The following is a 14,583-nucleotide window of genomic DNA, read 5'->3' on the forward strand; positions in this document are numbered from 1 at the left end:
TTCACACTAGTTTTCAATTAGTTCCTTTCTGTTTCACTGTTGTGTGTGGATTTTATCAATACGAAAAATACTGAAGGGAAGCCTGAAACGTAAAAGTTTCACTCAAACTAAAAAGTGAGAGTAGAGAAAAATCAGAAGGTCACAAAAATTTGAGATTACTGGCAATCGAATTTTAGGGGTCCGGAATTTTGCATCGCACATCCAGCCAATTCCGACCCAACAGAAGCTAAAAACAGAAATGTCACGCTCACCAGATGCGCCATAATGCTCAGTTTGTGCAGCGACGGCTGCCGGTTGAACAGCACCACATCTCCATCTATGAGGTGTCTCTCCACGATGTCCCCGTACTTGAGCTCCTGGGCCATCTTTTCCCTATTTCCATACTTCAAAAACCTAAGTGTATGGTAAGAAACGTGATCTATGAGAGTAAAGCCTCCTCACCAAGTTGCTCCCTCTTCACATCAGGAATCAGTCTCAAAAATGATCACATTGCCCTGAATCGAAGGTGCCTTCACAAGCCCGTCAGTTAAACTATGACACACTGTCAGTATATCTTCATTTCATAAATGTTAAAATATGAAAAAAGTTATGTCTTAGAATCACAGAAATGCAGGAATAAGTCGGCTTCTCCCACAGCACCCTGCTAATATGTTTTTTATCTTACGTTTATCCCAGGAGATCAAAAGGCACCAGTGATTAGTGGAAAGCCTGAGTGGGCAAAACAAGGCTGTAAATACAGTAAGTAACCCCACAGAGCCCGTGTGCACAGAAAATGACTGGCTTTCCTAACTCCATATGTTCTGTCTACCCAGACCAACAATATATGCTAGAGAACAAATGGACATTTTGTGTATATTCAATGCACAAACACAGCAAATGATGAACCCGTGCTCACTAAAATTTAAACAGTATTTTTCACATGCTAAAATGTCACAAATGTTGTATTTTGGACTGTATTCTGTGGCTGAGTATGGCGACCTTGGGTGTGAGAACGTTGTTACATATGGCTAGATTGGGCCAGCATTACCTTTTCATCTGTGTGTGTCTCTGCTGAATGAAATTGGCTCCTGGGTGAACTTCAGGGCCATTTCGAACCAGTTTCCTCAAAAAATTGATGTTTGCTTTGTTCACCTGCACAACCACAATAAAAGACACAAGGATTACCGTCAGGTTTCTGTCCGCTGAGTTGTGTCTCAATCTTTACTTTCCTTGGGTGATTCCAGGAGAAAGAAAGGCAGCATCCTGCTGCCTTGGGTCTTGAGTTTAATGACAACAGCGGACTGGCACAGGAGCCCAGGTTCCAATCTGAACTCACCACTGGCAGGGTGAAATGGCCAAGTCCTTTACTGGCCTTTGGTTTCCCTATTAGTGAAATGAGTGGGCTGGACTGAGCTGTAGGGACCTTCTGCCACATCCTGTGATCCTAAGAACAGTTGGCAACCTCACTAGCAATGATTTACCATGGGCTCCTGAGGTTTAAAAACTGTGACTCCAGCACCACTAGGCCATGCTCTGCACTGTCATGTCCTGCAACCTCTCAGACAACAGTCTTGTGGAACCCCATCTCAAAGAAGGAAACTGAATCAGATACATAAAATATCTAAGGCTACTTTACACAAGCTTTACCAAAAGCTTCCACGATCTAATTATGAATCTTAAAAGCAAAGCCAAAGCCCATATCCTCCTATTATCAGGACTTACAGTTTTCTATACCTCAGTTACTATATATTCCATTTTATACTCATGATGAGTGTGAGTTAAGTGCAAAGTGGTGCAGCCTTTCTGACTATGCATCAATAGCCTCAAAATATTCAAAGCAGGGGCGCCTGGGTGGCTCAGTTGTTGGGCGTCTGCCTTCGGCTTGGGTCATGATCCTGGGATTCTGAGATCGGGCCCTGCATCGGGCTCCCTGCTCAGCGGGAGGCCTGCTTCTCCCTCTTCCACTCCCCCTGCTTCTGTTCCCTCTCTCGCTGTGTCTCTCTCAGTCAAATAAATAAATGAAATCTTTAAAAAATATATATATATTCAAAGTATTTGACTCAGTGATTATAAAGTCTTAAAAATAATAATCCATCCCATGGAAATTAACTGGGTGTGGTGCTTATCATTTAGTTACTTTAAAAATATGAGGTAGGGGCGCCTGGGTGGCTCAGTCGTTAAGCATTTGACTTTGGCTCAGGTCATGATCCCAGGGTCCTGGGATCGAGTCCTGCATTGGGCTCCCTGCTCAGCCGGGAGCCTGCTTCTCCCTCTGCCTGCTGCTCCCCCTGTTGTGCTCCCTCTCCCTCTCAAATAAATAAATACAACCTTTAAAAAAAAAAAAAAAGAGGTAAGATGGAACTAAGAGGTCAAAGACCATACTACTTGGAAAAACCAGTTGCAGCAGCTTATGTCTAACGTATCTCTGAGCGTATACACACACAGCCAGACACATCTGTGCTTGCACGGTGGCAGATGTTATACGCGGTGGTAGATGTATGAAACCGGAAGATAACACACACACCAAACTGTGGGTTGTGTGCATTACCCGGGATTTTCCAACTGTCTATTGTTTGGAATCTCAAAATAAAAGACAAACACAGAATTGAGTGGCTGAATGGAACTTACCTTCTCAGGAAAAGTAAGAATTTTGGCCACATGAACGGGCACAGCTACCTCATCGATCCTGAGATTGGGGTCAGGTGAGATGACTGTTCTGCCAGAAAAATCCACTCTCTTTCCTGAGAGATTGCCTCTAAATCGACCTAAATCAACAAAAACACGTCATAGGTCTCCATGGAACAAACGTATGCTGCTTTGGAATAGTATGACCACAGAGAACTAGGGAAGTCTGTGATTGCTAATTAGATAAGCTGGACATACACTCCAGAAAAAGGTAACAAAGGCAGTAGACTGTCTCCTGCACATTTTGTTGGAAACATACCCTGTTTTCCCTTTAGGCGCTGGACGAAACCTCTTGTCCATTTCTTGGGTGCCATGTTGAGGGGAATGCCTGAGAGCTCGCTGTTAATGTAGAGGGCACACTGTAGTTGCAAGAAATCCCAGTCTTCCATGATCATCTGGGTCTTTGCTCCTGATATCCGATGCTAAAAATGAGCAGAGAATGAGAAAACATGATCCTGGGTCAACCTGACTTTCTTGATGAGAAGTGTTTGCAATAGATAACGCTCCTAAATCTAGTGCTTGGAAGTACCGACTTTTTTTTTTTTTCATTTTTTTTCATTATGTTATGTTAATCACCATACATTACATCATTAGTTTTTCATGTAGTATTCCATGATTCATTGTTTGCGTATATCATCCAGTGCTCAACGCAGAACGTTGTACTGACCTTTTTAATGACGTCATTTAGGAAAATGATTTCTGTCAATTTCATCGTCAGATCATCTTCATTGGTGCCAGACTTCAAATCGCTCACGACGGAGGGTCTGATACACAAAGGGGGCACTAAAAGTCGTGTGAGAATCAAATCAGAGGGCTTTCCAGCTTCTGGGTTCATTAGAAGTAGAGGGACATCTTCAGCTGGGATTCGTTTGAATAAATTCAGAACTACTAAGGGATTCAAGTTTTCCTATAGAGAGGAGGAAAAAAGAATGGAGAGACACGTTAACTTTCCACAGTTTGGGCAAGTTTACTTCTCCATGCTCTCTACCCCATTCACCACTTAACTCAGAGTTAACTATACGCACTGAAAGAAATTTCTGTTGGTAACATGCTACGGTGGCAGAGCCCTAAACACATACATGCCTTTTATTCCAATTATTTAAGCCAGTAATTCCACTTCTAATTATTCCAAAGGGAATGACTTTAGAAATCAACACAAAGATTCAGCTACAGGGATGTTCCCTAAAGCTGTTAACAGTGAAGAGTTGGAAATAACCTGATAGGTTGCTGGCTAGATAAAATCATAGTATATCCATACATAAGCAACCATGAAGCCATAAAAAAAAAACACTACAGAAATGTAGCTATTGCCATGAAAGCTGTTCATAAAATATTGGTAAATGAAAGAAGCGTGTGAATGTTATGATCTCATTTCAGGGGAAAATGTACATCTGTACAGAAAAGAGGAAATGGATGTTTAGCAAGCTGTTAATAGTACTGTCTGCAGGTGAGTGGAATTATAATCTTCTTGCTTCTTTGTTTACATTTAAATTTTCTGCAGTGGGGCGCCGGGATGGCTCAGTCAGTTAAGCGTCTGCCTTTGGCTCAGGTCATGATTCCAGGGTCCTGGGATTGAGTCCTGCATCAGGCTCCCTGCTAAATTGACCTAAATTGACCCTGCTCAGCAGGGAGCCTGCTTCTCCCTCTCCGTCCCGCTCCCCCTGCTTGTGTGCTCTCTGTCAAATAAATAAATAAAATCTTGGGGCGCCTGGGTGGCTCAATTGGTTAAGCGACTGCCTTCGGCTCAGGTCATGATCCTGGAGTCCCAGGATCAAGTCCTGCATCGGGCTCCCTGCTCAGCAGGGAGTCTGCTTCTCCCTCTGACCCTCCCCCCTCTCATGCTCTCTATCTCATCCTCTCTCAAATAAATAAATAAAATCTTAAAAAATAAATAAAATCTAAAAAAAAAAAGCATTAAAAAATAAATTTTCTGCAGTGAACTTACATCGCCTTTGTATTTTTTTTGAAGATTTTATTTATTTGAGAGAGAGACAGAGAGAGTGAGAAAGAGAGAACACGAGCAGGGTGAGGGGCAGAGGGAGAAGACGACTCCCCGCTAAGCAGGGAGCCCGATAAGGGACTCGATCCAGGGACTCCAGGATCATGACCTGAGCCGAAGGCAGACGCCCAACCGACTGAGTTACCCAGGCGCCCGCCTTCCTATTTTTTTTTTTAAGATTTTATTTTTCATTTATTTGAGAGAGAGTGAGAGCATGAGCGGCGGGAGGGGAGAGGGAGAAGGAGACTCCCCACTGAGCAGGAGGCCAGAAGAGGGGCTCCTTTCCAGGACCCTGGGATCATAACCTGAGTTGAAGGCAGACACTTAACTGACTGAGCCACCCAGGTGCCCTATATTGCCTTTGTATCAACTTCATTTTATAGAAGTGCTATGCTATAACAACTTCCTCATAAGAACTACACGCATGATCAGAGAAACTCAAAGATCAAAGGTAAGAATGGTCAGCTTGTGTCTTGTTGCTGAAAATTACATTTTCTTGGGATTAAATACTGTGTGACAAAGAATATGTGTTACAAGCAGAACTTGCTATGCGTAACTTAATGAGACAGGGAAACAAAGTTAAGAAGAAATGTTTGAAAATCCACTGCCCTTAGGACACTGTCACAAGAGGACATTTCTGTGGGCTTGCCCTGGAGAAGGCAGTGGACTTGGGGAGAAAGAAGGAATCCTGCTTGAAGTTTTGCAGTCCGGGTCCCTGCCCGCAGAATTCCCTTCCTCAGCTTCCCTGCCTCCCAGTAACGTGCACCTCACGGCCACCTGAGGCAGTCGGAGGATATCTAACTAAGAGTTCTAGGAACAGGATGAAGGCCAGATGTCCCTTGCAGTACCAGGGTCAGTGCTAGACAAGAACATCACAGAACTGAAGGCTGTTGGAGGAGGGCAGGAGGACTGACAAGAGTCTGGAGACCAGTTCCTGGCCAGAGCCGTTACTCCAGAATGACATAACACTTGCCTCCCAAAGGGCACGGGGAAGAGAGCCCTGATTATTGTTATGTACTAGGAAATGGAAGTCAGGGACCGCTGGAGAGACAGAAAGAAGGGCTGTTGGGTCCAAGGCACAATATCTAAACAGCCAGGGTTCCCTGGTGGAGCGTGGACTGCCCTAGGTGCCACAGAGAAGCTTAGCCTGCCACTCAATCTGCTGGGGTCGCTATGGAAGGCATTTCTACCTGGTGGGGAGGCAATACTGATGCTATCTATGGAAAGATTCTTCCCCCCCCCTTTTTTTTTAAAGCAGGCTCTACCCCCAGTGTGGATCCCAATGCAGGGCTGGAACTCAAGACCCTGAGATTGAGACCTGAGCTGAGATCAGGAGCTGGACACCCAACCGACTGAGCCACCCAGGCGCCCCTCTATGGAGAGACTCTTATCTGCAGGTCCACCAACTCCTGGATTTGCATTAAAACAGGGAGTGGATATACACTAGTCTTCTGGAGATAGAGTCCAGAGTTTTTGTTTAATTCCTAAAGAGGGCTGTGACCCAGAAAAGGTCAAGAACCACTGCTCTAAGGTTTCCTCTAACTCAAGGATGCTATGCTGCCCATAAAGGCACATGAGGTTCCACACTCCTGGAAATTAAACGGGTAGGTAAGCATGTCAGGATGTGGACCACCCTGAGTTTAATGAGCTTCAGGGCAATACACCCACCTGTCTGCACGATAGCCCTCTCCACAAAAGGTAAAAAGGACTCACTGATGCTTTGTTCACTTAGGTGACTAAGGGGCCCTCTCTGAGGAAGGGCCATTCGGAATCAGGCAATGGTGAATTCCTGTTTCGCCCCCTCCCTCCTTTCACAGCTGGTATAAGAACCAGGATAAGTTGATGGTCTCTGACAACTTTGGAGGCCCTGCCACTGCTCCAAGCACTGTAAAGTCCTCAAACAGGACCTCAGAAAAATGGATCTTGTTACAGAGCACACTTAAGGAGAAACCAACAGAAATACAAGATGGAACACAGGTGTTACATGAGGCACAGACAATGGACATGCGGTTGAGAAAAGGGTGAGATCAAAGGGTGGGAAGAGCAGAGGCTGCAGGGAAGAAGCTAAGGCAAGGGGGCGTCTGGTGAGGAGGGGGAGGGAGCACAGTCAGTAAGCCAAAGGGACAGAGTCCCAGCATACACGTGGAGAGGGGAGGAAGCCTCACCTGTCTTTACCATGACTGTTATTACTTATTTTCTTTATAATTTTGTTGTAAATTAAATCATACAGTTGCACTAGAGAAGTTTGTTTTCATTTATTTTTAAAGGTTATTTAAGTAATCTCTACACCCAACATGGGGTTGAGCTCATGACCCCAAGATCAAGAGTCCCACACTCTTCTGACTAAGGCAGCCAGGCACTCCTGTCATTATTAAAGCTTTTTTTTTTTTAAGAAAGGGAAAGAGTGAGAATCTTAAGCAGGCTCCAAGCCCAGCGTAGAGCCTGACACGGGGCTTGATCTCACAACCCTGACATCATGACCTGAGCCAAAATCCAGAGTCAGACGCTTAACTGACTGAGCCACCCAGGCACCCCCATCCTGTCATTAGTATCACGATAATGTCAGTAGCAGTGCTAGGTACAGCAACTGGGTAATATGCTCTACGTGCTTGCTCTGCACCAGGCACTGGGCTAAGCGCTTTACCTGGAATTCATCTCTTAATCCTTACAACAGCCTTAAAGCAGATACTCCTGTAATCCCTGTTGACAGCTGAGGAAACTCAAGCCCAGGTTGGGTCAAGTGTCTAAAGTCACAGAACAAATAAGCAGCAGAAATGGGCTCTAATCTCCCATCTGACCCCAAAGTCAAAGATCCTCACTACCCTAAACCACCTCTAGGGTGTCAATCTGGGCAGAGTGGGGTGGGGTACACAGGGTGGTGGTGGCATTGGGGCATGGCCTGAGCGCCAAGCTGGACGCTCTAGACTAGTGACTTAAACGGGAGGGGGTTACCTGTAGATCCGAGTCATTCAGGAGACTCTGCCCAAACAAGATGCCTCCCAGGCCATACGGAAGTACTGCGCTACTGTCGACAGTGTGTGGAGCAGGGACAGTGGCTGCCGGTCCCGGGCAGGGAGCTGGCCGTGGTAAGTAGTGGTGTGGTGCCAGGGAGGCTGATCCAGGAGCAGCAGAGGGCATGCAGGGGGATGGCAAGTAAGGCGGCCCCCAAGAAAGCCCAGACACCTCTCAACCTCACAGACTGAGGCTGCTCCCCAGGCTTCTGACTGCTTTCTGCACAGTCACGAGCCTGCAAAGTGCCTCTCTCACAGCTGTACAAGGGCAAGGTCACCTTCTTTAGCTCACACCCTCACTTCCTCTGCAGTAGCTTCGTCCTAACTGCCTTGAAGACACTTCTGCTTGAATCAATCGCTGACACCGTCTCCCCATTTCCAGGATCACTTTCATTTTCCAGAGGTCTGTGCACATGCTCAATCCCCTCTGACGGCTCCCTCTCCCACACATCTCCCTGGTGGTTGGTCATCAACTGCTGCCCTTCTTACCGCACCAGTGACTCTGGTCTCTGGCTCCTTTATTGCCACCTAGGCTCAGGGTCTGTTTTCCTTGTAACGCGCCCCCCCCCCCCCCATCAAGACAGAACTTACATATATTAAATTGTACAAATCCTAAAGAGATTGACACATTTTTACACATATACACCACACACACTAGTGTTCAGATCAAAATATAGAATATTTTCATCTGTCCATAAAAGGATCCTGATACTTCTTTTCAGTCAGTACCAAGCCCTCACCCCAGGGGTAACTGCTCTCCTCACATCTGTCAGCAAAGATCAGTCAGGCCTGTTCTTGGACTTATCTACATGGAATTATACACTATGTACCCTCCTGTACAGAGTTCCTTGTTCTCAGCAGGATTCTGACATTTGGCCAGGTTGTGTGTGTCAGGAGTTCACTTTTCACGCAGGATAGTATTCCATCGTGTGGATCTGTGACAATTTTGTTTATTCTCCTGTTCACAATCATCTGGACTGTTTCCAATTGTGGCTTTTATTAATAAAGCTGCGACAAACATTCTTGTACAAATATTTCTGTGGACACAGGCACTCATTTCTCTTGGGTATGTACTAAAGAGTAAACCTGCTAGGAAGTATGGTGAGCATAGGAAATCGTCAAACAATTGTTCAGAGTGGTGATAACCTTCCACACTGCCACTGTCAACGTAGGAGTGCCAGTCGCTTCACATCTTTGCCAGCACATGGTTTTCAGTTTTTTTACATTTTAATTTTTCTAGGGGTGTGTGTGTATAGTTTTAAATAGCATTTTCCTGATGACTAGTAACATTGAGCAATTTTTCACTTATTTATTAGCCACATGAATATATCCTTTTGTGAAGTGCTAATTCAAGTTTTGCTCCCACTGCTTAAAATCAGGATCATATTTTTCTTACTGATTTTGAAGGACTGTTTCCTATATTCTGGATATGAGAGTCCTTTGTCAGATACACGAATGTTGACTGCTTTCTCCCAGCCCATGGCCTGTCTTTTCGCTCTGGTAATGGGTTCTCTAGGAGAGCAGTCAGGCTCTTCTGCGATTTCGTCATTTATTCACCATGAACTTTCCTGCTCAACACCTTCCCTGGCTCCACATTCCCAGAGCAGGCTGCACTCTACACTAAGCTCTCACTTGTCTGGGCTCCAACACTCTAGTTCCCTTGGCTATAGTCTTCTGGATCATCTCAGGCAAGGCTGTCTCAAGCACTACTGAAGATTACACAGGGGGCAATCCATGTGAAGAGCTTGGACAGTGCCCATCCCTAACAGCAGCTGCTGAAGGCAGGGTGCTTTTATTAGCACTCGCTGGTCTTTCAGAGCCTCAGCTTCAGAAACAGCCTACACACTGTCGCCTGGACATGCTGAGCTCACTGCCCTTCACTCTGTAAATGTGACTCACCCAGATCCCACCACATCTTTCCTCAGTCTTCCCTAACCAGGTCCAAAGTGACATCTTCCTCCCGATTTCCCGCTGAGCTTCCTGTCTCTGCCACTCGTATGATGGTCAACACTCTGCCCTAGGATATCAGTTATCTTTTCATAGACTAACTGCTTGTGACACATCTAAACTGTGGGACCAGTGACAGCAGACCCACCGTCTTGCAGTTCCTGATGCTCCCGTAAGTCTGATAGAACTTGGTACTCAGGAACCATTCAACTCATTTGTTAGTCTCGTATACTACCAATTCTAGACTGTACTGTGGGAATTAAATACTAATCGAAATCAGAGCAAGGCAGAACAGGGTACCTCACAAAACCCTACTAGTTAAGTTTGTGCCAAGTAAAGTAACGGGAGTCACCTACAATTTCTTAGATCTCAGTACCCATATGAGAAACAGCATCTCTCAATTTATGATCTATATAGCCACAATCTCTTATGATAAAACACGTTACCTATACAATTAAAAATGCGTGCGTTAGGGGCGCCTGGGTGGTTCAGTTGGTTAAGCGGCTGCCTTCGCCTCAGGTCATGATCCCAGTGTCCTGGGATCGAGCCCCGCATCGGGCTCCCTGCTCAGCAGAGAGCCTGCTTCTCCCTTTCCCTCTGCCTGCCGCTCTACCTACCTGTGCTATCTCTCTGTCAAATAAATAAATTTAAAAAAAAAAATCTTAAAAAAAACTACATTAGTTATAAGGCCAGTCTACATTAAACACCGTGTAACATAAGCACTTGTCATGAAGTATTCCTAGAGATCTAACTTAATCGGACTTCTCATCTTGAAAGAGGTGTTCATCAGAGAGAGGGAGCGGGTGAGAATGGGTGTGTGGGATGCAGGGGGAGGTAGGCAGAGAGCAGACATGTGTTTTCAGGCTCACCTGTGCCCTTCCCAACAGTGGTTCTACTTCTTTGTTATGCTCGATGGCTGTTTCAAAAGACTGAAGGAAATTTGATACGATAGGATCCACCACTTTTTTGTTGGTCTTGTACTTCTCATGAATTATCTTCAGTAATCCACATTTCTTTACGGTACCTGTTAGGAGTGAATTTATTTACCAAGATTGGACTAATGAGGTACTTGGGTCAGGCTGCCCTGAGATTGTAGTCTGGTTAATGAGGTCGCTGAAAATGCATTTGCCAACAGGGCAGCAGTTGCTAGGCTCTAAAGCCTCATTTGCAAGAAAAAAACCTGACTTCCCAACACTGCATGAAACTAATAAGCTAAATGGACCAAAGTGAATGCAAAGGGCTTTACTAAGCCTTTTACGCGTCCTGCTCACCATTAAAAGCGCCACAGTAATGGCAGATGTTCTTCTTTCGGCACTTATCAGAGATTTTCTTCTTCAGTCCACGTTTCTGGAGGTAGGTCAGGCCAGGCCTCTTCAGATAATCCAGAAACTGCTTCTTCTCCTCCTGGGACAGCATGATGTGGCAGCAGGTTTTACAGATCATCTTTTAAAAATTAAAACAGATAAAAGGATGAGAGATGAAAAAGCCTTTTAAAAATGTCACCCCTACCTAAAAAAAAAAAAAAAAAAAAATCACCCCTACCCCTACCTCTTGCCCAGGACATGGAAACTGAGTGACATGCCCAGAGATACGCACAGAGAGGTGGCTGATGTTCACCAGAATGCTAGCTGTAGTCATAGCTGGCTGGTAGGATTTTTGCTGACTGATTTTTTAACTTTGTGCTGTTTTGTACTGCTGGATTTACTGTTATTTTTCATAGCGTCTACCTACCACCTACTCAAGAAAAATGAAAGAATAAAGAATCCTTACGCGGTTTAACTTACTGCAAGATGCAATATTACGTGTGTAATGTAAAAATTCTCCCTAGATGTATCCCCAACTACTCCCAATTCCTAAGCTCACTCCAATGTCCCTGAGCAGTAATTCCTAAGTTTATGCCTTGAAAACGAACACGTCTGCGCCTACCTGTAAGATGCCGATAACTGCTCTGAAGTAGCCCACGTGAAAGCATGGCAACTCCAAGTCAATGTAGCCGTAGTGGCCCAGACAGTCAGCCAAGTTTTTCCCACAGGTTTCGCAAGGACGGTCCTTCTCACTTGTACCCTTTGGATAAAAGCACACCCAATTATTAATGGGAGACCACTGGACGGGAAAGTGGGACCGGGTGACTCTGAGTCAGAATCACCTGAGAAGGTGCAGAGTATTCACATCCCATTGACCAAAGGCTGGAGTCCCTGAGATGGTGCAGGAGGCATAAGGGAGATGGAAAGAAGCTCTTGCTTCTTCCAACCTGGCAAGTCATCAGTTTCATCAGCATGTCAAGCCACATGAGCTGGGAGGGGGTGGGGACTTACCATCCTATGGTCAAGCACACCATACAGCAAGGGAGCATGGTTGTTGTCCTGGCTGTACAGGTTCTTACTCACAACCTGGATGTGGGCCTGCTGGCGCATCTCCTCAGGGGACTTCATTCCAAAACAGATGTGGCTTCTGGAATAAAAAGAAACGGGAGCTGGGGCGCCTGGTTGGCTCCATCAGTAGAGCATATGACTCTTGATTTCGGGGTTGTGAGTTCAAACCCCACGTTGGGCATAGAGCTTGCTTAATTAAAAATAACAACAACAACAAACGGGAACAATTATGTCAAAACCACTTACCAAAAATGGTGATTGCAGTGACCCATCATAACCAACCTTACTCTTCCAACTGTTTACAGGCTCTGCTCCATTATTAAATATATTCAAGTCTCTCCCATTTTTCCTTGGTAAACACTCCTTCATCCCCCTGAAATCATTTCCATTCTTACTATCAAATGAATGGTGTTCATCAAGGTCACCGAGCCCACCTGCTTGCTAAATCCTGGTAAGAATGTGCTCATCTTACCGCTCTGCAGTGCTGGATGTTAACTCCGCCTTCCCCCTTATCCTGAAATATTTTCCTCTTACAGCCTTGGGGACACCACATACTCTCTGTGTGTCCCCGTGCCATCTGTTCCTTCTTTTGTGGTTGCTTCTTCTACTCCATCCCTTAAATATTCTGATCTCTCCTCACCCAGGGTTACGACCCTCAACCCCTTCTTTTCATTCTAGGCATCCCTCCTGAGTGATTGTGTCACTCAGGTATATGTTAACGTCCATGTAATCCCCATCTTTAGACCAGCTACTGCTACTCCGCGGGAGGCCGTCTAGACACCTGTTCCGCGCAACTGCACAGGAACCTGAAACTGGACACATCCAAAACAGAACCCGACACTTTCGTCCCCAAATCTGCTCCTTCAATCATCTGACCAGCAAACTGGGGACTTACTGTGTGCCAGGCACCATCTTGAGGAGCTGCGGATACAGATTAGATGAGACAGACAAGGTCCCTGCCAACATGGAGCTCACAGTTCAGGGTGGGCAAGACAGACAGTAAGCAAATACATACACAAAAGTGAACAGATACAGAGAATGAAAATGAGATGAAGTGGTAGAGAGTCTGAGGAAACTACGTTGTGGGGTCAGAAAGCCCCTGTGTAAAACTGACACTGAAACTGAATTCTGAGTAAGAGGGTGCCAGCTTTAAGACGGGATGGAGATGCGGCATTTGAAATAGAGAATCATTAGGGCAAGGGTCCCAGAGCCAGCACAAGCTTGGCATTCAAGAACCAAACCAACCAAGTCAGTATAATAGAGTGCAGAAAGCTAATGGTACAAGATGAAGCCAGTGTGGCGTATGGGGTCAGGTCATGCTGGGCTTGGGAACATTGGTATAGAATTTACATGTTAGTGCAATAAAAAGCGGCTGGAAGGTTTTAAACTGAAGAGTCAGAAATCTAATTTGCATCTTAACAGGCTCTCTTGGGCTGCTTTGTGAGAACAGATTACATCTGAATATGGGTGGGGTTTGGGGTGGGCAGGAGGGGCCGGGGTGAATATGGAGAGATCACCTGCAAGGATTCCTCCAAGTAAGACACTTGTTCCCCATGAATGGCAACCATCCAAACAACTGCCCAAGCAAGAAATTCTCTGTGTCAATCTCATTTCTCCCTTCTCTCGTTCCTACTACTCCTGTCAATTTTACACCCTAAACCCCTCTGAAATCCATCTCTCCAATGACACTACCACAGGACATCATCATCCCCTGCCTGGACCCCTGCAGTGGCATCCAAGGACTCCCTCTTATTCTGTCCCCCAAGAATCAAGAGACCTTCCAGAAAAGGAGAACTCTTTTATCAAGACACTCCCCAGCTTAAAACGCTTCAGAGGTTCCTTGGCACAGAGGTGCCAAGATAATTCTGGAACACAGCTTCAGATCTCCTGCTTTCTTCTCATCACCCCTTTCTCCCTCCAGTATGCTCCTTAAAGGCTGTCTGGTCTGCATTCTTCTGCTCGAATCTCTTTCTCATTAGGTGTTCTGAGAATAACTATACCTACACTTGTCCTTGCCCTAGTCAACACTGACTTGTCTATCTTCTCCAACTAGAAGAGGCAGTAAGGTCTTATTCGTGTCCTAGCCCTAAGGCTTATGCCTGGGCCTAGCACACAACACCTTCCTCAGTTAAGCGTCTGTTAAAAGAATGATTGGTTCGGGCGCCTGGGTGGCTCAGTTGGTTAAGCGACTGCCTTCGGCTCAGGTCATGATCCTGGAGTCCCTGGATCGAGTCCCGCATCGGGCTTCCTGCTTGGCGGGGAGTCTGCTTCTCCCTCTCCCGCTCCCCCCTCTTGTGCTCTCTCTCTCTCTCAAATAAATAAATTAAAAAAAAAAAAAAAAGAATGATTGGTTCATTTTTCCCGTGTAAGCTCTAAGGGGAGGCCACGGCCTGATAAATAAGCTCTGAAGGAGAAGGTCCAGAAGAGCAGCCTCCTTTCTGAGACTGCTACACATCGCCCAGTGATACAGCTTTCTAACTGGAAACGCTATCCTTTCAGTCAGCAAACACTGCCTCCGTGTTACATGCTCTGCAGCAAAACCAGAATTAGACACATTCCCCGCCCCAGATTGCTCCCCACGCTGCAGTGG

General features: G+C 45.7%; 1 protein-coding gene across 2 annotated transcripts in view; it reads right to left on the bottom strand.

The window, feature by feature from the left end:
- POLR3A (RNA polymerase III subunit A) overlaps positions 1-14,583 on the bottom strand; it is a 52,707-nt gene that overhangs the window by 37,648 nt on the left and 476 nt on the right. For both annotated transcript variants that reach the window (XM_045878191.3, XM_045878190.3), the window contains exons 2-10: positions 11,937-12,072; positions 11,548-11,685; positions 10,893-11,064; positions 10,491-10,645; positions 3,332-3,571; positions 2,924-3,086; positions 2,608-2,744; positions 1,028-1,131; positions 252-393 (exon numbers count right to left, since the gene is read on the bottom strand). In XM_045878191.3, coding sequence (XP_045734147.1) covers positions 252-393; positions 1,028-1,131; positions 2,608-2,744; positions 2,924-3,086; positions 3,332-3,571; positions 10,491-10,645; positions 10,893-11,064; positions 11,548-11,685; positions 11,937-12,072 — 1,387 coding nt within the window. The remainder of the gene's footprint in view (positions 1-251; positions 394-1,027; positions 1,132-2,607; positions 2,745-2,923; positions 3,087-3,331; positions 3,572-10,490; positions 10,646-10,892; positions 11,065-11,547; positions 11,686-11,936; positions 12,073-14,583) is intronic.

Source organism: Mirounga angustirostris, unplaced genomic scaffold (genome assembly GCF_029215605.1).
Source record: "Mirounga angustirostris isolate CCGP_5_RB_7025 unplaced genomic scaffold, mMirAng1.0.hap1 SCAF_6, whole genome shotgun sequence".
Classification (NCBI taxonomy): Eukaryota; Metazoa; Chordata; class Mammalia; order Carnivora; family Phocidae; genus Mirounga; species Mirounga angustirostris.